The 24,180-nt window shown below is 44.3% G+C and overlaps 1 protein-coding gene across 3 annotated transcripts in view; it reads left to right on the top strand.

Annotated features, from left to right (window-relative positions):
- Positions 1-19,327, top strand: part of FBXO36 (F-box protein 36) — a 94,799-nt gene extending 75,472 nt beyond the window's left edge. Inside the window, exons 3-5 of one of the 3 annotated variants that reach the window (XM_078450801.1) lie at positions 4,326-4,498; positions 13,698-13,824; positions 18,790-18,898. In XM_078450801.1, coding sequence (XP_078306927.1) covers positions 4,326-4,498; positions 13,698-13,824; positions 18,790-18,839 — 350 coding nt within the window. In that variant the 3' untranslated portion in view covers positions 18,840-18,898. Of the gene's footprint in view, positions 1-4,325; positions 4,499-13,697; positions 13,825-18,789 lie in introns of all 3 variants that reach the window. The other 2 variants (XM_078450802.1, XM_078450800.1) reach the window with 2 other exon arrangements.
- The last annotated feature ends 4,853 nt before the right edge of the window (positions 19,328-24,180 follow it).

Raw genomic sequence — 24,180 nt, 5'->3', positions numbered from 1 at the left:
ATCGTCTGAGCCATCTTCCTTGTCCACAAAAGATAACCCATCTTTGCAGGTTTTGTTTTCTCAGCCTACTTCCTGCTGATAGGAATTTGAGAGTCCAAAGTCTTTTTCCTTTTCCACTGCCTCTGACCTTTCCAGTTCAAGCTGGCAGGCGGTGTCTCTACCAGTAGAATTCTCTTAAAACTTCATGTGTTGTCTATTGCTGTTACTGGGGTTCACTCCATTAAACAAAACCACACCTACACACCTTTGTTTTGTTTTGTTTTGTTTGTTTGTTTGTTTGTTGTTATTTTTATTTATTAAAAAAATTTTTAACGTTTATTTATTTTTGAGACAGAGAGAGACAAAGCATGAACAGGGGAGGGGCAGAGAGAGAGGGAGACACAGAATCTGAAACAGGCTCCAGGCTCTGAGCTGTCAGCACAGAGCCCGACGCAGGGCTCGAACTCACGGACCATGAGATCATGACCTGAGCCGAAGTCAGACGCTTAACCGACCAAGACACCCAGGCGCCCCTGTTTTTGTTTTTAGATAAGCCCTTCTTTAACTTGGTTTCTGTGCTTGCCTCCTGAGTGGCAATACCCTTCAGCTTTTTGAAATCTCTAAAATTTGACTGAATGGTTTTTAACAAAGCATTTTCCAGCCACGCCCTCAGCTTCATCTTCAGACCATATTTTCCTGAGATTTTTCCAAATTTGACTTTTGCCTGGGAGGCGTTCCTTAATTTTTTTTTTTAATTTTTATTATTTTTGTTTGTTTCTTTTTTTTTTTAATTTAAATTTAATTTTTTTTTTAAATTTACATCCAAATTAGTTAGCATATAGTGCAACAATGCTTTCAGGAGTAGATTCCTTAGTGCCCCTTACCCATTTAGCCCATCTCCCCTCCCACAACCCCTCCAGTAACCCTCAGTTTGTTCTCCATATTTATGAGTCTCTTCTGTTTTGTCCCCCTCCCTGTTTTTATATTATTTTTGCTTCCCTTCCCTTATGTTCATCTGTTTTGTGTCTTAAAGTCCTCATATGAATGAAGTCATCTGATTTTTGTCTTTCTCTGACTAATTTCACTTAGCATAATACCCTCCAGTTCCATCCACGTAGTTGCAAATGGCAAGATTTCATTCCTTTTGATTGCCGAGTAATACTCCATCATTTATTTATACCACACCTCCTTTATCCATTCATCCATCGATGGACATTTGGGCTCTTTCCATGCTTTGGCTATTGTTGATAGTGTTGCTATAAACATGGGGGTGCATGTGTCCCTTCAAAACAGCACACCTGTATCCCTTGGATAAATGCCTAGTAGTACAATTGCTGGGTCGTAAGGTAGTTCTATTTTTAGTTTTTTGAGGAACCTCGATACTGTTTTCCAGAGTGGCTGCACCAGCTTGCATTCCCAAGGCATTCCTTAATTTTAGCATTGTTTGCCATCTGACGAGGCACAGAATATTCTGGACCAGCAAATCCTGGCAGCTTTGTAAGAAACCTTCTTTAGCTTCTCTCTTTGCTCTCACATTTTACTTTAAGCAGCAAGAAGAAATCAGACAGCATGTTCAACACCTTGCTTGGAAATCTACATAGCTGAATCACATCTCCTTAAGTCTGTTTCCTGCTTTGCATATCTCAGTAGGCAATAATGTAACTGAACTTTCTGCCACTACATGACAAGGATCTGTCCTCCAGTTTTTAATAATATGTTCTTCACTTTCCTTTAAACTCTTGCCTATAAAGCCTCCTCAGAGTCCATCAAGCCTCTACTGACAGCTATTAATTAATTAATTATACTATTTATTGAAAGCTCTTCATCCTTGGACTTAACACCCTCCTCAAACTCATTCGGAGTTTCTGTACAATTGCCAATTTCAAAGCTACTCCCACATCGTGGGTTTCCATTATGGCACCACAACACTTGGAGGCACCCAAATTTTTATTGTCTGTTGTTGTGTAACAAATTACCCTGAAACTTAATTGGTTAAAACAATAATAAATGTTTATTAACTCAAACGGTTTCTGTGGGTCAGGAATTTGAGAGCAGCTTAGCTCCATCGTGCGATTCAGGGTCTCGTATGGTGTCGTGTGGAGCCTCGGTCATCTGAAGGCTCGACTGGGGCTTGAGGCTCGAATCCCTTGAGGACTCACATAGATGGCTGACAAATAAGTGGTGGTTGTAGCTGGGAAGTGTCAATTTCTTTCCCCATGGGCCTGTCCAGAACACTGCTGAGCATTGTTAGCAAATGGCAGTTGGCTTCTCCCAGGGTGAGTGATCCCAGAGGCAGCAGCAAGAGAGAATGCCCTCTGTCTTTTACGACCGAGACTTGGAATGTCGTTCGTACACTATCCTATTGGTTACATAGGTCACCTCTAATTCAGTGTGGGAGGGAGACACAGAAAAATGAGCCTAGGAGAAGAGAATCTGTGGCGCCACCTTGGAGGCTGGTCGCCACATAGTCCAACATGAAGACAGCGATTTTGCTTTTCAAAATGGATTTTGTTTTACTTTTTTGTTGTTGTTGTTATTTCGAAAGAAATAAATGTTGGTTACATACAACCGAACACAAATTCTTTTATATATCATTTTGTATATCCTTTTTAATTATACATTTTAGAGTATAAATACTTTTATATATCCTAAAATACTGGTATGTATCCTTTTCTAGTTTTTACATTTTGAGGACTTTACTGGTAGAGAATTCCTAAAGTAAATCTGAGTCTTCATTGAACATGTTTTCCTGGCATTGTAAAACGGACAAACATCTCCAGTTATATTAAGGGATGTTTTATTGCACTCAGGGCTTCTCTTCTCCCTCCAATAAGTAAGCACCACTTTTTCCTCTTATTCTGCTGGTGGGCTAGGAGTTGTCCACAGTAACTAGCCTTTAGAGTTGACGGGGCTGCTTTTCCCTGAGGAAAGCCCTTGGACTTTCGAAGTGCCTTGAATTGGAACCACTTGGGATTCAGAAGCAACTAAAACCCTTAATGCCCTAGAGTGCTTGACTGACCAGTTCGGGAGAGAAATCACATATGCCTGGCTCTTCCAAGTTGCACAGTTAGAGTTTTTGCATAAATACGGTCCACACCTTACATCCATTCTGAAATCGGAGACCCATCAACCAGTTGAATCAGTTCTGCCAACTCCTACAGGGGGGCCAGTGTTCCTGACAGCTCCATCCCGCTTGCTCCAGGAGGAATGTTCCAGGCTGAGGAAGGAAGGTGGTCCCCCAAATCTTGGGTATTTAGTCTCATGTAGAGTAGAGAGTTCTCTGTCTTTGAAGAACAGGTCTCTAGAAAGGCTAGTCATAGCGGTGCTTTCAGAGTCCGAATGGAAAACATGAGCCTCAGGAAACCAAAAACGTCCCTGCTTTGGGATCCCTGGAATCCACATGCTTATTCCATCATCACAATGTTTTCCTCTCTTGTATAAGGAGGTAGCGTGCTTTCCTTCCTTCTTCCCTTCCTTCCTACCTAGATTTAAAAGAATTACACTGGTCATACAGGTTTATTGTAGAAATATTAGAAAACACAAATAAACAAAAGGAAGCGAAGTGAAAGTCACCATCCAGATTTAACCACGTTAAAATTTGAATATATATCCTTCCAAACATTGAAGGTTTCTCAGGGTTAAAAAAAGAACCAAGCTAGTACTTTCTTGCACTGAACATGCTTAGGTAGGACCATTATGTGGGCTGATTCTTTGTGAACTTTTCCCTAACTTGGAAATGACTGAAAAAGTATACAAAATATTAGGCAAAAGTTAACACAATTTTCATGAAATAGCCACCTATTTTCCTCTTTCTATTTTTTTTCCCCTATTATGTAAAGATGGGGATGAAAGAAGGTAAAGAGGAAAGAAGAAAGTTTGGTGGAGAAACACGTTTAACAATGAGAGAAGAAAAATCAACTCAAATGAAGGATATTAACATGTTTCAGGCCAATCAGGGGAGAGGGAGGGTGGCAGAAAACCCACGTGGACCAGCATCTTTGCCCAGTCAGGGATGAGGCTAAGGAAGGCACTGAGACTAGTTAAGTCAGCTGTCTGAATTGGTGCTGATGAAATCAAGGGATGCAGTTCATCACTGCGTTCAACAGTGAGTGTCCCTCAAAGGTTCTGATCTCACCGCGGGGGACAGCAGTTGGAAACGAATGTCTCACAAAGGCATATCACGAGTCCCAGGGGCAGCTTGGTGACAGTAGGAATGACTTGGTCTAATCCAACATTACCCCCCGGGGGGAAGAATGCCCTAAAGCCCGTCTTACTGATACAGGTCGTGGTTTTTACCTGACTGCACATGATAACCTTGTTGGTTTGTTGGTTTCTTTGAATTGCAGTTCAAATTGCCTTAATATTTGGTGCAAGAGTATTAGACTATGTCTTCAATTTATGTGAAGGTAAATTTGACTTCCTTGAACGGCTCTCAGACAATTTGCTCCTGAGTATCATTTCTTATCTGGATCTTGAAGATATTGCCAGGCTTTCTCAAACATCACGCAGATTTGCAAAGGTAACAGATAATTATTTTGTGTCTATAAAGGTTTTTCCTTGTGCTTCCTCAAAGTTTTAATTTTTTCTTTCTTTTCTCTTTATTGTTCCTTTCCTTTCCTTTGCTTTCCTTTGCTTTCCTTTGCTTTCCTTTCCTTTCCTTTCCTTTCCTTTCCTTCCCTTCCCTTCCCTTCCCTTCCCTTCCCTTCCTTTCCTTCCTTCCTCCCTTCCTCCCTCCCTCCCTTCCTTCCTTCCTTCCTTCCTTCCTTCCTTCCTTCCTTCTTCTCTTTTTAAACATAGCAGTGGTTTATTGTTTGCATTTATTTTAGCAAGCATTTGTTGAATACTTAATCATGAGCACTGTTTTAAGCACAGAGGCAGCAGAGGTGAAAAAACATTATTCCTGCCCTCCAGAAATTTACAGTCTAATAGGACAGATCCAAACAAATACAAATTATTACAATTTAGTGTCAACAGTTCAACAAGGGATGCGTGTATGAGGTACAAAGACAGTGCAAAGTCATTTCCTCTGCCAGGCTTCACAGAAAGGGTTATTTTATCTGGGTTTTCAGGAGGAAAATAAGAGTTCACCAGGTGGTCTGGAAGACTAGGGGCATTTCAGGTCAAGGGGCATTCCAAGTTCAGGCAGAGGCATGGCCACATGAAAGAATAAGGTAAGTAGTGGCTGCCCCTTATGTACCTCCATTTCTTCCACTAACCGTCCTTTGCAGAATTATCTATGCACGGTGTGGATGGTTTTGGAGAATTGTTCTTCATGATGTTCTCATGAACAGGTTCTTCAGCCTGTTCTCCATGCCCCAGGCTGACCAAATGGACTCTCTCACTACTCTGAATCGTCAGCAGAATGACACGAGATCAGAAGACACGCTTGGTGCAATGTCAGGGCCTTGATGCAACCATTATTGGTTCCTCTCCCTGGATCCTGGAAGGTGCCTTGGTTCCTGCCCCTTTAGCTCTTCTTAGACACTCATACTGTCCTTCCATTAAATCCTTTTTCGGCTGAAATTAATCAGCCAAAATTTCTTCTTGAAATGGAAGAAACCTAGCTTAGTGTTTAGTTACAATATACTGGGGCACAATGACCATTTATAAAAGAGCATGCAACGTTTCCCAGATGACTTAAATCATAATCTTTTTTTTAAGACAGTATTCATCTATTTTTATTTTATTTTATTGTATCTTATTTTATTTTACTTTGTTTCATTTCGTTTCATCTCATTTCTATTTTATTTTATTTTATTTTATTTTATTTTATTTTATTTTATTTTATTTTATTTTATTAAATAGGCTCCACACCCAATGTGGCGCTTGAACTCAGGACCCTGAGATCAAGAGCTGCATGCTCTACTGACTGAGCCAGCCGGGCGCCCCTAAATCATAATAATCTTATTATCTAGAGAGCCAATGCTTTTTTCACAATCATGCCATAATATTTCTTGATTTTCATATATTAATTTAAAATAATATGTTTGATATTATTTGATGTATCCCCTTTGAGAATAAAAGCATATATTTTTTACTGGGTTTTCCCCCTAAAAATGGAGAGCCAGAAGCAAGTGTTAGAGCAGTCACTGTATATTTTTTTGCCATTAAAAAGTGTATTAACGTGAAGGTCGGCTGCTGATAAGAAGCTGATTATTCATACTTTCGGTGCAGAAGAATTTAAAATACATAAAATGTACTCGTGGGGATCTATGGAAAGCTTTTGCTAGGGCCTGCGCTTGTTCCTGAAATGAAATGGAAGAATTTGACAGAAAATGGCAGCAACTGCATTGTCTTCTGGAATTATTCCTTGTGCTGAGCACCTGTCGTCCTTCTAGGTTTTCTCACTTCCACTCTCGATTACTCTCCCTCTCAGTGTCCTGCCATTATTTCAGTGCGGTCTTGGAAATACCCTCCGTAATTTACCTGCTGCTCTAAAGTAAGGCTTTTCTAGGTTGCTGATTTCAGCTCTCAGTATCCTTGCAGAGCAGAATTATTAGGAGACGGAGCCTGGTCCAAGGCTGCTGCTGTTTTTCTTTCCAAGCAATATTCACCACTCATTTCTATCTTCGGTCTACATTTTATCTGGACACCATTTACTTACTTTTCACTTGCATTTAGAGACGATTTTTATTTACCTGTTTGTCCTATCATTTATTTACTACATTATCTTATTAGTGAAAAGAAAAAACCTTCCTTTTCCAATTCCTGCGGACAAATTTATTAGCAAGTTATTTGTGACTGCGTCCAACCCTTTCCTCTGATCTCGGGGAGGGAGGTGTTCCTCTCTTGTGCGAGGCCCGGGCCACCTGCCACCTGGCTCCAAAGTCCAACCTGGGGAACTTCAGTCTGTCGCTCATCTCCTTTCTCTTCTGTGTTGTTGCTGCTGTTTTTAAAAGTATTTTCTGTTTATAAATAATTTTAGATCTGTAAGTGTCGCAAAGGCAATACAGAGGGTTCGCATATGCTAACATCTTACGTAACCGGGACATTTATCAAAACTAAAGCAATTAATATTGATATAATACTGTTATGGGATAGCCATAGACTTTATTCGTATTTCATCGTTTTTTCCACTAATGTTCTTTTGCCGTTCCAGGATCCAGTCTGGGATACTATGTTGCATTTAGTTCCTATCTTGAAATCTTTCTTTCAATTGTTTTTTCCTCTCGGTGCATTAATTTTCTCAAATCAGTCTTCATCCTGCAGAAACCAAAAACTCTTGACTCTATTTGTAGCCAATCTCTTTCCTCTCCTCCTTGGGAAAACAAAACAAAACAGTTTACGGAACAATTCACCCTCAGCGAACTAGCGTCATCAATAGAAGTGAGATTGTATAATCCATGATGAAATGAGAACAGTAAGTAAATGAGATATGAAGAGCTGGTTATCAGGCTAAATTTATTCCATTTAAATGATCATCCTTTATTGGAGGTTAGGCCTTCCTATCCTGGGGAGAGTTAAAATGCCCCCCCCCCCTTTTTTTGTATTAAATAGTGACCTTAAAACGTGATCATTTTAACAAATTATCCTTATTGGAAAAATAAAAAAATTGGCTACCTTATTTTGGTTCTTAATTTTGTTTCTAGAAATTTCACTGGTCTTCTAGCAGGCTAAGTATTCCAAATGCCACTAGTCCACGGTCACCCTACCTCATCGTCTGTTCCCTCCTCTATCCGTGCCTCCTAAATATCCCTGGCCTCGTTCACAGTAACCCTCTCCTTGTCGCATCTAAAGGACCTATTTCGGGCCTTCCTCTTCCTGACCCATCTCTGCTTCCAGGATTCTCTGCTGGGTTTTCTCGTGGCCATCCCTTCACTGGCCTGTCTTCCATGCGTGGCCGTAAAATGCACTCCAGTCATGTCACTATCCTGCTTGGTGACCCTTAGTGACTTCCCGTCATTTCCTGAACGAGGTCCAGACTTTTAGCTGCCACATCAGGCAATGGTGCCCTGGCCTTGCCTCCTGCCCATGGCCCCAACCAGGTAAATTATTTGCAGCTCTCTTGCGCGCTGTTCCCTCTTCCAGGAAAGTCCTCCTTCGGACCCACCACTCTTAACAGCCACCATCTGCTCTTGCTCTGATTCCATGTTGACCCAACCACAGGGCTTCCGTGGGTATGCACCTGAAAGTCTGGCTGCCGGATGATTATATTTCTCAGGGTAAAACAAGGGGCATCCTCTGGGAGCTTGGCTAACACGAGCACACCCCTGAGGGGTAAATCCGAGGCCAGGGGGTATGGGAAGGTCAGCCCGAGGGCCAGCCCTGGGATTGCTAGGAGCTCATTTAAGGTCATGCTGCCACAGGGGGCCTGCCTGGGGGTCTGCTGGCTTGCCCCAGGTGGCACCAGACTTTGACGGTATCCTTTTTCTGCAAACTGCAGCAGATTAGACCCAAAGAACGTCCCCCTCAGCTAGATGAGACACTGAAGCCCAGACAGCACAGGGACAATGGTGACCGGTATATTCATCTTGGTTGTGCCTCGGGAACAGTTACAGGCTCCCTATGACCGTGATTCCCAAGTCTGCCAAGTAGGCGAGGCACCTAGGGAGCAGGTGAAAATAGAGGGGCTAGGCCCACACCCCGAGGGGGGGTAGGCGGGTCTGAGGTGGACCCAGCATCCGTGCTCTTGATGTGTTTGCTTATATTTACAGCAGCCCAATTCTGAGTTCAGTCCAAGAAGTTGACCGGCTGATATTAAAATGGTACATATAGGAGCACCTGGGTGGCTCAGTTGGTTGAGCCTCCGACTTCAGCTCAGGTCATGATCTCACAGTTCATGAGTTCGAGCCCACATCGCTGCTGTTAACCCAGAGCCTGCTTCAGATCCTCTGTCCCCTTCTCTCTCTACCCCTTCCCAACTCGAGCCCCCCCCCCCCCACACCCAAAAGATAAATAAAACATTAAAAAAGCTACAGATAAAAGGTCTCTAAAAGGCTGGACGTTGGGGGGGGAGGGGTGGGGTATTTTCCTATCTTTACTGTGTACAGGTATTGTGGGGTGTTTTGCTTCGATTATTATGCAAGAAGAATCTTAAGTGATTATGGCTCATTATACTATTCATTTCTATTTGTAATTCACTATTTTCCCTTATTGGACTACTTTTAGAGTAGGATGAGAGTATAGGGAAGTATAAAAGTAAACAGTCCTGGCTGCTTTCTGCTCAAAACCGAGTGTGGTGGTGTCCTGACAGACAGCTGGGTTCTGTTCTTCGATCAGCCACTTCCCACTATGAGGCTTGGGCAGCACCCTTATCCTTTCAGAGCCTTAATTTCCCCCTTTGTAAAAGGAGAGGTCTTAACCGGTTAAGCCCTGGGATCCCTTTCAACTTTCAGATAGCATCGTGTGTGTTAAGTTCATGCACCACCGCCAGGGGGAGCTAACTCCACGATTAGCTGTGCCTTGGATCAAAGCCCCTGGAACCATAGTCAAGATGTAGACCTTGTGTTTTTCAGCCTGGCATCTCCCAAGCTAAGAGCCCCAGGGTTTGGGAGGCTTAGATGAGGGTATTTTGCAGACTAATTTGTTGTATAAGACAAATCGTAAATATTTCCAATATAAAATATGAGTCACGAATGGAGTTACACTGGTGGAGAGTTCAGCTCTCTTTTGAGAATTCTTTTCCTTTCCTCCAAACCTCATAGTTTTCTCCCATAATCTTCATTATAGGAGACACACTCAGATATCCTGGAATGTGTCGTGTTGGTAATGGGGTAGTCATCCTCGTGTGAGAGTTCAAATCTTTTAAAGGAGGATCAGAGGATCCGTTTTGTTTTGTTATTATTAAGACATTTTCTGAGAGTTTCCCTTTGTCGTTTGTGTTTAGAATATGTTGTGATCTGAGTTGGGAAATCAGACCTGGAGGGACTGTTGAAGATAGGATGACAAATGACGAATATCAAAATGTTTGGGGGGCTGTCACTATCATGTGTGAATGTGTAACCGTTTTTGCTTCGATGTTTATGCAAGAAGAATCTTAAGTGATTATGGCTCATTATACTATTCATTTCTATTTGTAATCCACTCTTTTCCCTTATTGGAGTACTTTTAGAGTAGGATGAGAGTATAGGGAAGTATAAAAGTAAAAAATCCCGGCTGCTTTCTGCTCATAACCAAGTGTGATGGTGTCCTGACGTAGAGGTAATGCTGACCTGTTTCCCACTTCCCAGAAGGAAGTTAGGACGCACGAACGCAAACAGGACAGAGCCAAGGCCAGGCCCGGAGTGGTGCCAGTGGGATGCTTGGCTGCCTGGGGCTGGGGGCAGAGTGGGCAGTACGTGGCTGGGTATGCACCAGGTGGACTGAAATGGTGGCCGCCGGTAGGCAGACAAATCAGGGGCACTCATAGTTTCCCTCTGGGTGGCTGTGGAATGCTGCTGGGGTGGGTCCCAGGGTGCTCAGCGTGGGTTGTGACTTGTGAGGGGCAGGTAGAGATGGTGGTGGCGACAGGCAGAGCAGGAGTGTGTCCAGGGCAGGGGCAGACACAGAACATACGTTGTGTCTGGGGATGCCTGGCAATCGCTCAGGCCTTCCTCCCAGAGACAAGGGAGGAAGCTGGGCTTCCCCACCCACCATGTTCTCCACAAGGTTTGGGGCTTCAGCCCTTCGATGTCGTGCTACTCACACCGTGTCTAAGCCCACGAGTTAGGGGGTGAAGGCTATTGCTCTCCTGACCTCCTGCTAGCCAGAGCTGGCTGCTCACGGGACCATCTGGGATGACAGCACTGTGCCCAATGAAAGAATGGGTGGGTCCAGTTCTCTTCAGTTTGGTTTCAATGATCTGGAGGGAGAGAACATTCTAGAACTTGTTCCGAAAGGATGGTCAGTTTGGCCTTGTTAGTTTCATTCCAGCATTAGCACAGAGGATATTGTAAGGACTTAATTGTGAATCTGTCTTCTGTAGTATTCTCTTAGTATTCCTCATGCCTGGCAAATAGAGGTTCTGAAGAAACGTCTGCATAGACGGAGAGAGGATAGATAGATGCTTTGGTTCTTCAGATCCTTAAGTTTATCTAAGTGACTAATTGGAAGAAAAAGAACATTTTTCTCTGGTCTTAATTTCCGTGAACAGGAATTAATTAATCATATTACTCATTGTCCATAAATAGGTAGTTCCTTCTCTGGTCTTAATTTCTATGAACAGGAATTAATTAATCACATTATTCATTGTCCATAAATAGGTGGTTCCTTGATGTCTCTGGATTCGTATTTGACTTCTCATTCTTCCATTCTGTGAACTGATGGTCTTTCTTGGTTTTCCCCAGACTCCCAACCATGGCAGCTGAACTGTCTACCCAGTGGTAGCTAAATGCTTACGGGGCCTCTTCCTAGTGTCTTTTTTTTTTTTTTTTTTTAATTTTTAATGTTTATTTATTTTTTGAGAGAGAGAGAGTAAGCTCCAGTGGGGGAGGGGGAGAGAGAGAGAGGGAGAGAATCCCAAGCAGTCTCTGCAACGTGAGTGCAGAGCCCAATGCAGGGCTCTAACTCATGAACTGTGAGATCATGGCCTGAGCCAAAACCAAGAGTCAGATGCTTAACCAACCAAGCCACCCAGACATCCCTCTTAGTGTCTTCTGAGAAATGGGTGAGGTAGCAGGCCGTTCTGTCTCCCTTTCCTGCTCGTTAATTATATATATCTCCTGTGCTTTACATATGTTATTCCTTTTTTAAAAAAAAAACATTTTTTTAATGTTTATTTATTTTTGAGAGAGAGAGAGAGAGAGACAGAGTGGGAGTAGGGGACAGACAAAGAGAGAGGGAGACACAGAATCTGAAGCAGGTTCCAGGCTCTGAGCTTTCAGCACAGAGACCGATGAGAGGCTCGAACTCATGAGCTATGAGATCATGACCTGAGCCGAAGTCAGACTCTTAACTGACTCAGCCACCCAGGCGCCCCACAAATGTTAGTCCTAATCTGCACTAAAAGTTTAGTATCATTTCCATAGAATCATAACTGTCATTTACTGAGTGCCTGCTACGTGCTAAGCACCGAATACGTAATTCGATGTATTCCTTAAGCAGCCCTGTGAGATGGATGGCAGAGACTATCTCGTCCTGACTTTATAGAGAAGGAAACAGAGGTTCAGATAAAGTCCACAGCTGGGGAGCAGTGGAGCCGGGTACTGTACCTGGGAAATCTTACCCCAAAGCTGTTGTGCTAAAATCACTTCATTCTGCTTCTTAGATGACCAAGCACAAGGCTGGATGTGGAGACAGGCTCAGAGCAATTAAGTATTACGTCCAGGTTTAGTTAATTATTAAGTGGCAGGGCCAGAATTCAAATCAACTACGTTCACTAGTCGTCCGCTTCAGTACCTGAAAAGCATAAAGAAAAAGAGTCTGCCTTTTATAAAATTGGAGATAAGTATGGGAATGTGTTTCTTCCCTCCGTAGATAGGAACTACAGCGGGTAGGTACAACAATGACAGACCATCGTTTTGAAAGAGTTTTCTTCCTCCGGCCACATGGAAGCATCCATTGGCAGCAACGTGTAAATGGGGTTCCTCCCCATCTTAAGATACATGTCCGAGTTTTTGGTCCGGTCTATTTCAAAGTCTTCGTTATCCTTTCTGCCGTGTTACCTATACGACTGTGAACACTTGGTTTTCTTTTCCATGTAGCTTTATATATTTGTCTATGAGTCATTCCCAATGACCACGTTCACCATCATGGAATTTAAACTAACAGAAGGGAAGATGTCAGAAGGTAGCTTGAGCCCCGTACCAGTTTATTATTTAACTGATGGGATTACGTGAAGTGATTCTGTTTTGGGTGAGTTTCTCTGTGAGAAGGGACCCATCATTATCTTGTGAAGGACTCAAAGCTCATAGCCATCCTTAAACTCCAATTAGATAGCATAGGCCAAATATACTAAAAATCTCAAGAGCTTTGTGCAATAGTGATGTTAGCATAAGACTAAGTTCTAGATTGTGACTTGGGATAACACACAACCCCCAAACCCCAGTGGCTTAGCACAATAACAACTGTTTTTTTTTTTTTTTTCATCCACAATTCTTACCCACTGTGGGTCTATGGTCTTTATGCTCTGCACAAAGTCCCTCAGGCACTCAGGCTTAGAGAGAACCTGACCATCTCCTACTGCGCCATCTGAAATGCGAGGTCTCCTCAGACAATATGGAAGAGAAGAGGTTCGTGCACTATGTTGTTAACGCTTTTTTGAAAAGATTTTATTTCTAAGTAATCTCTACACCCCACCCGGGGCTCAAACTCACAATCCTGAGATCAAGAGTTGCACGCTCCACCGACTGAGCCAGGCAGGCGCCCCTCACGTGCTATGTTCTGAAATTTTGCAGCCCCCTGACTGCCAGGAACAGGGAAGTGTGGGAGAACAGGTGCAATACTCGCATAGCCCCCCTAGCTGTGCGGCGAACCAGCTATCCAGGGTAGACGAGGGCGCACCTCCAGATTCGTCTATCCCAAGGCAGGATCGTGAGAGTGTGGTGTCTTGAACACAGTTCCCTGCTTTAACGTCGTCAATACGAGACGCAAGAGGCCTTCCAACTTTCGCTTATTATCTTTTCTGTGTTTCTCGGGACCCTATTCCGTGAGCATGGGTCTGGCATCAAGAACCGACTCAGAACCAAAGACTACATTCTACTTATAAGATATATAAAATACCCTTTGTCTAAGAAACTGAGTGTCTTAGTCTCTTTTACCCTCCAAGATGTCTGTTTTACAGCCTCTTCTCTCTCCCCAAGTCTCCTTCATCCTCGCTCTTGGCTGATTTTGTGGCTTCTTATTTCACGGAGAAGTTAGAAGCCGTCACCAGGGATCCGTTGTTCCCTCCCCAGGTCTACCCTCTGCTCCGTGAGCTTCCTGTTACAGGTGAGAAGTTCTCCCTCTTATTACCTACACTCACACTTCCACTTGTGCATCTCAACTCCTCTGTTCAACTACTTTGCTCACGCGGCTGTCCTTTTTTATCCTCTGTCACTAGTCTTATCCTCTCTACTGGATCATTCCCATCAGCACAGAAATTAGAAAGAGAAAATGCCTTGACCTGATTCCCTGTTCTGCCGTCCAAGCAAAATTCCCTCAAAAGAGTGTCTGTACTTGCTATAGCCGCTTCCTCTCCTCTTCTTTCTTGAACTCGCTAGCCAGGCGTTCATCCCCACTGTGCCATTGAAACGGCTCGTGTCGAGGTTGCCGTTGTCCCTGATCTTGCAAAAACACCAGCCAGTCTCAAGTTCCGACCTTTTCAACAGCATCTGACCCCCTGGATTGCTATCCGGGTTTTCTTCCTTATTCTCAGTCTCCCTTGCTGAAAAATTTTCTATTTTTTGACTGCTTAATGTTGGAATGTCCTAGACATTGGGCATTTTCTCTATCTATGGTCACACCTACATGATAGCATCTGATCCCAGGGCTTTAAATAATATTTACCTATTGATAATTTTCTTTATTTTTAAATGTTTTTATTTATTTTGAGGGAGACAGAGAGAGAGAGAGAGAGAGAGAGAGAGGGAGAGAGAACATGCACACAAGCATGGGCAGGGGAGGGGCAGAGAGAGAGGGAGAGAGAGAATCCCACGCAGGCTCTGTGCTCTGAGTGCAGAGCCCATCACAGGGCTTGAACCCACAAACCCTGAGATCATGACCTGAGCTGAAATAAGAACGAGATGCTTAACCAACGGAGCCACCCAGGCGCCCCTACATATTGATAATTTTCAAATATATGTTTCCAGTCCAGGTTGCCCCCTTGAACTCCTTACTTTTATGTCTAATTGCATGCTCCACACTTACACCTAGATGTAGCATAGACATCTCCGATCTGACACGTCAAAACCAGACTTCTTGATGTCCCTCCACACATACCTGTTTACCAATTCTGCCTCTCCCACAGTGTTATTTTCTCGGTCATTGGCAACACCATTCACCCAGCTGCTTAAGCCAAAGAGCTCATCATTAGTTCTTCTCTTTCCTCTACTCATTGAATTCGTTCGCAAGTCTCATGAACTCTACCTTCAAACTATACCTACAATCGGGCCATTTCTCACCTCCTCCTTTGTCATCACCCCATTACATGACATCCTCATGTCTTCCTAGATTTTCCAATAAGAACACAATAGATTTATTTGCGTTCCCCTGGTGGGGAGGACAGGATACCTTCTTCATTTTGTATCAGGATTACGTTAGTTCTCTAGCCGTGGAATTTACTTATATCACAGAGCTATTTTTTAAAAATATTTAATAGTATTTATGTATTTATTTATTTAATTTTTGAGAGAACGAGAGACAGACTATTAGCGGGAGAGGGGCAGAGAGAGAGACAGAGAGAGAGAGAGAGAGAGAGAGAGGGAGACACAGGATCCGAAGCAGGCTCCAGGCTCTGGGCTGTCCACACAGAGCCCGACGAGGGGCCTGAACCCATGAACCATGAGATCATGAGCTGAGCCGAAGTTGGACGCTCAACTGGTTGAGCCACCCGGGCGCCCCCATCACAGAGCTGTTGATCGTATCACTTTCCTATGTGCTGGTCAACATTATTGACATCGTGCTGATGAGCAGGGAGCAGCAGATACCTCAGATGCCTTCGTAAGGTGCATGTCCGTCAAGGACTTGGAAATGAACTGTGCAAAAACTGAGGGGCCTGCCATCTCTAGACATGACTTGAGATCCCGTGCCTTGGATCTACTTCCTGCTGTAAGCTCTTTGTGGACCATAAGCTCTACCACAGCTCTTTGTGGATCGTTTTTCGGTTTCAAGGTACACGCGCAATTTGAGTTTGCTTCTCCGTGAAGACCGAAAGCTGCCAGCGGCGAGGGGAGCCCAGCTCGTGGTCCTGACTGTGGTGTAAGCAGCAGTGCTTCTGGCTTCTCATGGTCCAGAAGATTCAGTGATGCTCAGAGGGTCTTCAGCCTACCTGGCGGTGGCCGGTCCAGATCCTTGCTGAGACCTGTGTTGTGCCTCCATAGGAAAATTATAGCTTATATCCCAGGGTTTTAGAGTATAGACAAGCATTCGTTTGGAGAAAACTGTTCTGCTTTCGAAAAACAGCTCTTGGGTTCCTATGGGGTTGAGGCTACTGTTTTGGCTAGATGGTCAAAGTCTTGAAAAGAACAAGATTTGGAGATTTGTGATGATTCCTAGGGAAGAGGTATTTGGACGGATTTCTCAGAATCAGCCAAAAGATACAGATATTTGTGTCCCATGTGACTTCTCATCAAAAGGCACTTGATGCAGAGGAAGTTTTCAGTTATTAGACGGGGAAGATGCTCTGCCCTGTGGCTGTCCTGTGTCAGCTTGTTTCCCTGGCCACCCTAATATTTGCTGGGTTCGTAACCAAAATGCCCAGTGGCAAGGATGGGGCCTGTGTGTGGACTCAGAAGGAGCCTCCTCTTATCAAGAGGAATCTGGCTACTGTCACAGGAGAGACTGACACTGAGCCCTCAACAGTGCTGCACTCTAGGGTGTCCAGCCGGGAACTCAGTGGCGGGTGAGTAACACCGGATTCTTCATCATGGAGGAGGCAGCCATTTATCCTCCCTGGATCCTGGTCCTATTCTAGATAGGGATCTGCTTTCCTTGCGTGCTGTGGTTCTTCAGCAGCATCGTGCGTAAACTGACTGAATGCCTTGCTTACCATCGTCGTATCCCTCACGAGATTGCTTCAGACTATTTTGCCGTAATAAATAACTTATTAAAGAAATCGACATAAAAACATATATAAGTAAGGCAATGAACACAAAATTCCTTGCTCTTGGCATATGCTCCGTCAACGATAGATCCTTCAGGGGTCCACAGGCTTCTCGCCTTTCTGTCTCCTTCGGGGAGGAGTCTTTGTGGGTGTGCCTACAGATGGGGTACGTCTGAGAGGGTCTTGAGCAGGCAACAGGAGCCCAGGCCAGCGTGCCCTGGCACCACTGGCTTAAAGGAACTCCAGGCACCTTACTGACTGTCCACCACGCCTAGCCCTTTCCACTTCCGGATTTTCACAGATGACGACCACTGAATGGAACTGATGAAAAGGGAAATCGGGTTGCCGGTTAGCTTCCCGGAGCACAGAACCGGCACAGGAAGGATGGAGTCAGGGAGTGTCTGTCACCAAGGCCCACGTGGAACCCCTCTTAGGGCACGATTTGTACAGCCAGAGTGCCTACTGTGTAACACCAGATATCCAAGCACCTTTAAATGTTCCTATCGTGTAGACCAAAAAGCCATGGCGAATGCCAAGGTGGGTGATACTAAATAAATATAATAGAAGCTTTACCTTCGGGAAGGATTTGGGGCATGTTATGGAAGGGGTCAGGATATCTGCATGTTAACAGTGTTTAGTAGGAGGACACTGTTGAGGGTAAAAGTGCCATAAATAATGGTGCCAACCGAAAATGTCACACTAGGTAAATGTCATCATTTACCTTTGTCACAGTAAAAGCAAAATGCTGATATTTTCTGGATGATTTCTATGTTTCATGTTATAAGAACGACTACTCGGGGCGCCCGGGTGGCTCAGTCGGTTGAGTGTCAGACTTCGGCTCAGGTTTGTGGGTTCGAGCCCCTTGTAGGGCTCTGTGCTCACAGTGCAGAGCCTGGAGCCTGTTTGTAATTCTGTCTCTCTCTCTCTCTCTCTCTCTCTCTCTTTCTCTCTGCCTCTCCCCCATTTTCCCTCTGTCTCTCTCTGTCTCTCAAAAATAAATAAACGTTAAGAAAATTAAAAAAAAAAATGTCATACTAGAAAGTCCTGGCTAAATGGAAGCTGAATTGTGGCTGCACTGAACTTGGAGGGAGGACAAAATGGCCTCATGCAGATCTTGGGCCAGAGGGGTCTTATCTGTCCTTTAGCCTCATGGCTTCCAGTTCAAACCCCAGGCTGCAGAGGAACATCTCAGAGAAGTTTCTCCCCAGAGAATGGCTCACTTTGCCATGTGCTGGATGGGCCCAGTGAGTACACAGAATTGTGTGATTCTGGTACACGGTGTGATGTCACAGTGTGCAAAGGACTCAGAGCAAAACTTGTGGATGGGACCCTGGCATCAGGACTGGGGGCAGGTTGGCTGTCTGAGGGCTGCTTGTTCATTATGAGGCCATCTGTTACCAAGCAGCCTGCAGTAAACTAAGCCGTCAGCTGTAGGAGCCCAGTGAAGAGATGGCTTAAGTGAGGGTTTAAGATGGAGGCAAGTCGGGGCGCTGGGTGGCGCAGTCAGTTAAGTGTCCGACTTCAGCTCAGGTCACCATCTCACGGCTCCTGAGTTTCAGCCCCGCATTCTGTGCTGACAGCCTAGAGCCTGGAGTCTGCTTCCGATTCTGTGTCTCCCTCTCTCTCTGCCTCTCCCCTGCTCATGCTCTCTCTCTCTCTCTCTCTCTCAAAAAAACAAATAAACACTAAAAAACATTTTTTAAATGGAGGCAAGCTTAGCAGGAGTTAGCAACGCTCCCACTCTCGAAGCTGCTGTAGCGCTTGGTGGAAGGTTGGTGGGCCATACCATTATCAGCCTGTATTGCATGGTTAATTGGAAACTGACACTATAACGTGGTGTTTATAAATTAACTATATAACGTGGTGTATGCACTATTTCCCGCTGTCGTGTATGTTTCGTCCTAAATGAGAGCAGGGCTTGGTTTGCTCCCCGAATCAAACGCCGCCTTGTCCTTTTAAGCATTTGGGCACTTGCCTTTCCTCCAAGAGGAAAGAAAGGAGGCAAGAACTGTGTCTGGTACGTCTTCATGCTCAGGTAATGTTTCCTGCAGTGTCTTCACTGGCAGCGAGAATCGGGTAGTGATTTTGTGAGGGAATGACTTTTCCCTACCCGGTGACCGACGTAACCCACCTCTGCCTTTTTCCACCTACAGCTGTGCATGTCGGACGAGCTGTGGGAGAAGATAGTTCACTCTTGCTGTGACACCATCACACCTGACATGAGGGCCCTGGCCAAGGATATGGGCTGGAGGCAGATGTTCTTCACCAACAAGCTGCAGCTCCAGCGGCAGATCCGCAAGAGGAAACAGAAACAAGGGAGCCATAGAACCAGTCACCTTTAGGGACACATCTGCCCACCTGCAGGAGGGCCGAGAGACGGCTGTCTTTTTCTCCTGCGTCCCAATCTCTTCTGTTTCCTTCGACTGAGCACTAAGATTTCCTTCGATTTGAACTGGCTGGTTCAAGGACCCACCCGAGAAGCATACCCAGCCGGTGTTGGCCCACAGGTGCACCAAAACCCGACTCGGCAGTGCCTTACCTAAACCGCAGTCTCCTGCAGTGAGGGTCAAGTCCGTGGCCCCTGCAAAGGGCTGCATGACAGGAAGCCCTTGATACCCATAAGAAAAGAGGCTTCTGCTGTACAGGAAACAAACAATAAATGATTATTAGCAGGTTTTTTTTTTTCTACTACATATCTGTAGTTTTTTTCTGACATTTGAAAGGCGTCCCGAGCTTTTGCATTTTTCCCCAATGGAGGTGGCTTTGTGTCCTCCCCCCCCCGCCCCCCTCCTCCCCCAGGGAACGGGGAGCGGCAGGGGCCACGGGAGGCAGTTGGCAGTCTGGTGAGCGTAGCTGCCTTCCCAGCTCTCTTCCCCTACATTTGAATTCAGGGCCCCATCCTGTGGGCCCCGGGATGCCACGCTCCATCCCTGCGTGGGGACAACCCCAGATCTGGCCCTGCGGCGAGCCCAGCATTCTGCCTGCGGACCCCTCTCCAGAGCCCACCTTCCCAGGACTTCACGTGGTCAAATAGAGCTACCAGCTTTTCTCAGAGGGATGCTGTTTCCCCAAAGGAATGTGATGGGTAATTTACAGCCCCCTGAGCTGTCCCGAGGATGAAGTACCCCCAGATAATGACACTCTTAGCGCAAATAATCTAATGACTCCTTTTAGGTGACAGAAAAAAGTAGCTGTCAACCTCCCATCACCTTCTTTACCGTTACCATTTCTTCTTCCCTACGACCTCCACCCTAGTGCCTTGAAGAGATCATCTGTGCTGCACCTGTTCCCCGTGCAGGGGAATTTCCTGTGATGCCCTGAGACCTCCCACACGGGCTGTTCTCCACGCCTGAGTCCTTCCGAACGGCTCATGGCTGTGGCTTGGTGACACCTTCTTTCTCTCTCTCTCTCTCTCTCTCTCTCTCTTTTTTTTTTTTTTTTTTACCAAAACCTGTGCTAATATCAAACCAGATTTTAACTCCCATCCCTTAAAACCCACACCCATGAAACTCAGAGATTTTCCAGCAACATCTGTGAGATCAAGCGCATTCTGCTTCCTGTCAAAGTTGTGCCTGGATTGAGTCCAGGCAAAGAGCAAAGATTTAATGGGTGAGAGACCCAGGCCTCATTCCCCACCCGGGAGAGATCTGTCAGGGTGATGCAGGTGACTGGCCGGCAGGCGGAGGGCACGCACTTCGTCACGGCCCCTGCAGCCTTGTTTCTCCCCGAGGTCCCTGAGGTCGCTCAGGGCCAGCTGTTTAGTGCCAGAACATAGATTAATACCACGTGTGTGCAACGACTGTGCGTGTGCACAATTTGGTATGCAACATACCTACATAAATATAAAATTACAACTCATTCGTCGCCGATGCAAATATGTCAACAGCTTAAGCATTGCATATCTAGTGTTTAATCAACTGACAGACCCTGAAAGCTTATGGGCGGGCACAACATTCTAGATTCAATATGAATTTGTGTTTGGAAGAACACAAATGTGGCCGTTTGAAAACTCTTATTACCTACGTAAAATATAATGTAAAAATGGGCGCTGAAAGTAAATAGCAATGAAAAGGGAGTTATTCATACGTTGACTGTTGTTAGATAGGACTTTAAATAACATAGGTTACTAGATTATTCTGGGGATTATTTGCCCTAATGATTTGGGTGCCTTATTACCTGATTATACTTTTTTTTTTTTGTCAACCTATAGACAGTATCACCAACCTACTATCCTGCAGGGGACCAGTTGACACATTTTGCCCCTCTTCGCCAGCCTCATTCTCCATGTTTGATCCCATGTGACGATCCCACTGGATGGGAACAGGCAGGTCTGGTGTTGATCTCTGCCTCACTCGACAGCTTTCACATAGACAAATTAATCTGCTTTGCTTATGACACACAATCTCACAGTGAAATGCTGCAGCATCGTATAATCTTTCCCTTTCTCATATTTTCAGTCAAAAGTGTTCCTACTCTGTTATCATTTACCGTTGTCACAGTAAAAGCAAAATGCTGATATTTTCTGGATGATTTCTATGTTTCATGTTATAAGAACGACTACTTGGGGTGCCTGGGTGGCTCAGTCAGTTAAGCATCCAACTTCGGCTCAGGTCATGATCTCACGGTTTGTGAGTTCGAGCCCGGCATCGGGCTCTGTGCTGATAGCTCAGAGCCTGGGGCCTGTTTCAGATTCTGTGTCTCCCTCTCTCTCTCTGACCCTCCCCTGCTCATGCTCCGTCTCTATCAAAAATAAATAAACATTAAAAAAAAAAAAAAGAATGACCACTTAACAACAGCAAATGTGAAAACTTATAAACAACAAAAAATAGATTTTACTTAATGACAAATTCTCTTACTGCTTTTTTCCTGAACGAGTTAGCTCGGTACTTGCATTCAACCTCACTTATGTGGAATCCAAATGATCAATTTTGGATTATTGATCAAAATAGTGATTCTGAGTAGGCTCAAGATGTAGACAGAGACTATGAATTGAGCGAAGCGTGGGAAGCAGGGGTGGGACAACTTAACCAGTCACCACTCGATCATTGTTTTCCCAGCTGCTTCTGTCCAAGATGGTCACCAGCCCTCATTAATTACCCCAAACTGACTCCCACGATGCCCAAGACTAACATAGAACGACCTTAACTAAAAACAGAAAACCTTTGTGCGACAGTTTTTTGCTCTGAGCTCTAAGATGATGCCATTTATCCGCAGTTTGTGTTAAGATAATATACTGTGGGAGAATGTCCAAGCTTTTCAGCTTGGAGCCGTTGGTGAAATAAGAATGAATGTCTTTGATATTAAAAACGGTACGTAGACAGGCTACCACCATGTGAACGAGAAAACATGCCCCTGCAGTTAAAACATAACATTATGCATGAGGTCATCTTAGAAAGTAAAACTGATATCTTAGCTTTACGTATTTATTGTTTTGAAACGAGATCACCCATACCGCGGGATAGCAGTCATTTGCCCTTCCTTGCAACATGGAACCCTCAGGGCCGGGAGCTACCAAAGACTCTGTGTTCCCTGCTTATCCTGTTTCCAGATCCGTGTTCCTTCCACATAGGTCTCCATTCAGAAAAGTAATTTGCAGTTGTGAAGTTTGTTCCACCCATCCAGGAAATCTCATAGCCATAGATCCATGAATGGATCCATGAATGGTCACAGAATGAGTTAGAATAAGCTTAGAAATAGTAATGGTAATGGTAGTGGCATCTTTCATTGGTTGAATGCCTACCGTGTGCCAAGAAACAGGTAGTAACCAACTTAATTCTTGCAGCAACCCTTGAAGGTAAGTGATTATTATTTCTGTCTTAGAGATCAGAGATCTACCAACTATGGTGTAGGCCTCATTTGATTAGCGCCTCTTTCTGTAGCATAAAGTTTTATTGGGACATAGTTTAAGCATCATCTATGGCCACTTTCACATTACGGTGGCAGTAATTGGGGGTCACAATACAGACTGTATGGCCTGCAAGGCTGAAATTATTCTCAAAGAGGACAAATTAATGTTCCCAAGGTGTCGTAACTAATAAGTGGTAAAGCTGATATTTAAATCTGTACTTCAAGTCTGTGTGCTTAACCACAAAAACCACATACCACTTCTCTTTGCGGAGCCAACACCTCATTTGACCAATGGAATTTGAAAAGGTGATAGGATTTGCCCAAGGTCATTTGAAATAATTAGAGGGCCTTGAGCATAATATAAGAGACCATTCTAATTTAGTTGTCCAGGGAATATTCCAAGCTTTTGATAGACTAAGTTATTTTTTTTTTATTTTGATTTTAATTCCAGTGTAGTTAAGAGTGTTATATTCGTTTCAGGTGGACAATATAGTGATTCAACAATTCCACATATTATTGTCAAGATAAGTGTACTCTGAATCCCGTTCACCCAGTACACCCGTCCTCCCCACCCACCTCCACTCTGTTAACCATCTGATTGGTCTCTATATAGTTGAGAGTCTGGGGGTGCCCGGGTGGCTCAGTCAGTTGAACGTCCGACTCTTGATTTTGGCATAGGTCATGATCTCACAGTTAATGGGATTGAGCCCCGCATCGGGCTCTGCACTGGCCAAATGGAGCCTGCTTGGGATCCTGTCCCTCCCTCTTCTCTCTGCCCCTTTCCCGCTCACGCTCTTTCTCTTTTTCTCAAAATAAATAAATAAACTTAAAAAAAAAAAAAAAGAGTCTGTTTTTGGTTTGTCTCTCTTCTCCTTTGTTTTTTCTTAAATTCCACATACAAGTGAAATCATATGGTGTTTGTCTTTGTCCAACTGGTTTATTTCACTTAGCATAATACTCTCTAGATCAATCCATGTTGTTACAAATGGCAAGGTTTCATTCTTTTTTATAGCTGAATAATATTCCATTGTGTGTGTGTGTGTGTGTGTGTGTGTGTGTGTGTGTGTATATATATATGTGTATATATATATACACACACACACAAAACATATTCTTTATCCACTTATCTATCAATGGACACTTGGGCTGCTTTCATAATTTGGCTATTTTATTTATTATTTACTTATTTTTTTTTTTAGAAAATGTTTATTTATTTTTGACAGAGAGAGAGACAGAGCATGAGCCAGGGAGAGGCAGAGAGAGAGGGAGACACAGAATCCAAAGCAGGCTCCAGGCTCTGAGCTGTCAGCACAGAGTCCCATGCGGGGCTCGAACTCACAGACCGCAAGCTCATGATCTGAGCTGAAGTCGGATGCTCGACAGACTGAGCCACCCAAGCACCCCTGTAATCTGGCTATTTTAAGTAATGCTGCAATAGCCATGGGGTGCACGTATCCCTTCAAAGTAGTGTTTTTGTATTCTTTGGATACTCAGTGAAATTACTGGATCATAGGGTAGTTCTATTTTTAACTTTTTGAGGAACCTCCATACTGTTTTCCACAGGGGCTGCACCAGTGTGCGTTGCCACCCACAACACATGAGCGTTCTTTTTCTCCACATCTCTGCCAACCCTTGTTGTTTCTTGTGTGTTTGATTTTACCCATTCTGACGGGTGTCAGGTGATCTCTCATTGTGGT

Source organism: Panthera onca, chromosome C1 (genome assembly GCF_046562875.1).
Source record: "Panthera onca isolate mPanOnc1 chromosome C1, mPanOnc1 haplotype 2, whole genome shotgun sequence".
Lineage (NCBI taxonomy): Eukaryota > Metazoa > Chordata > Mammalia > Carnivora > Felidae > Panthera > Panthera onca.
This window is presented reverse-complemented; position numbering and strand designations above follow the sequence as displayed.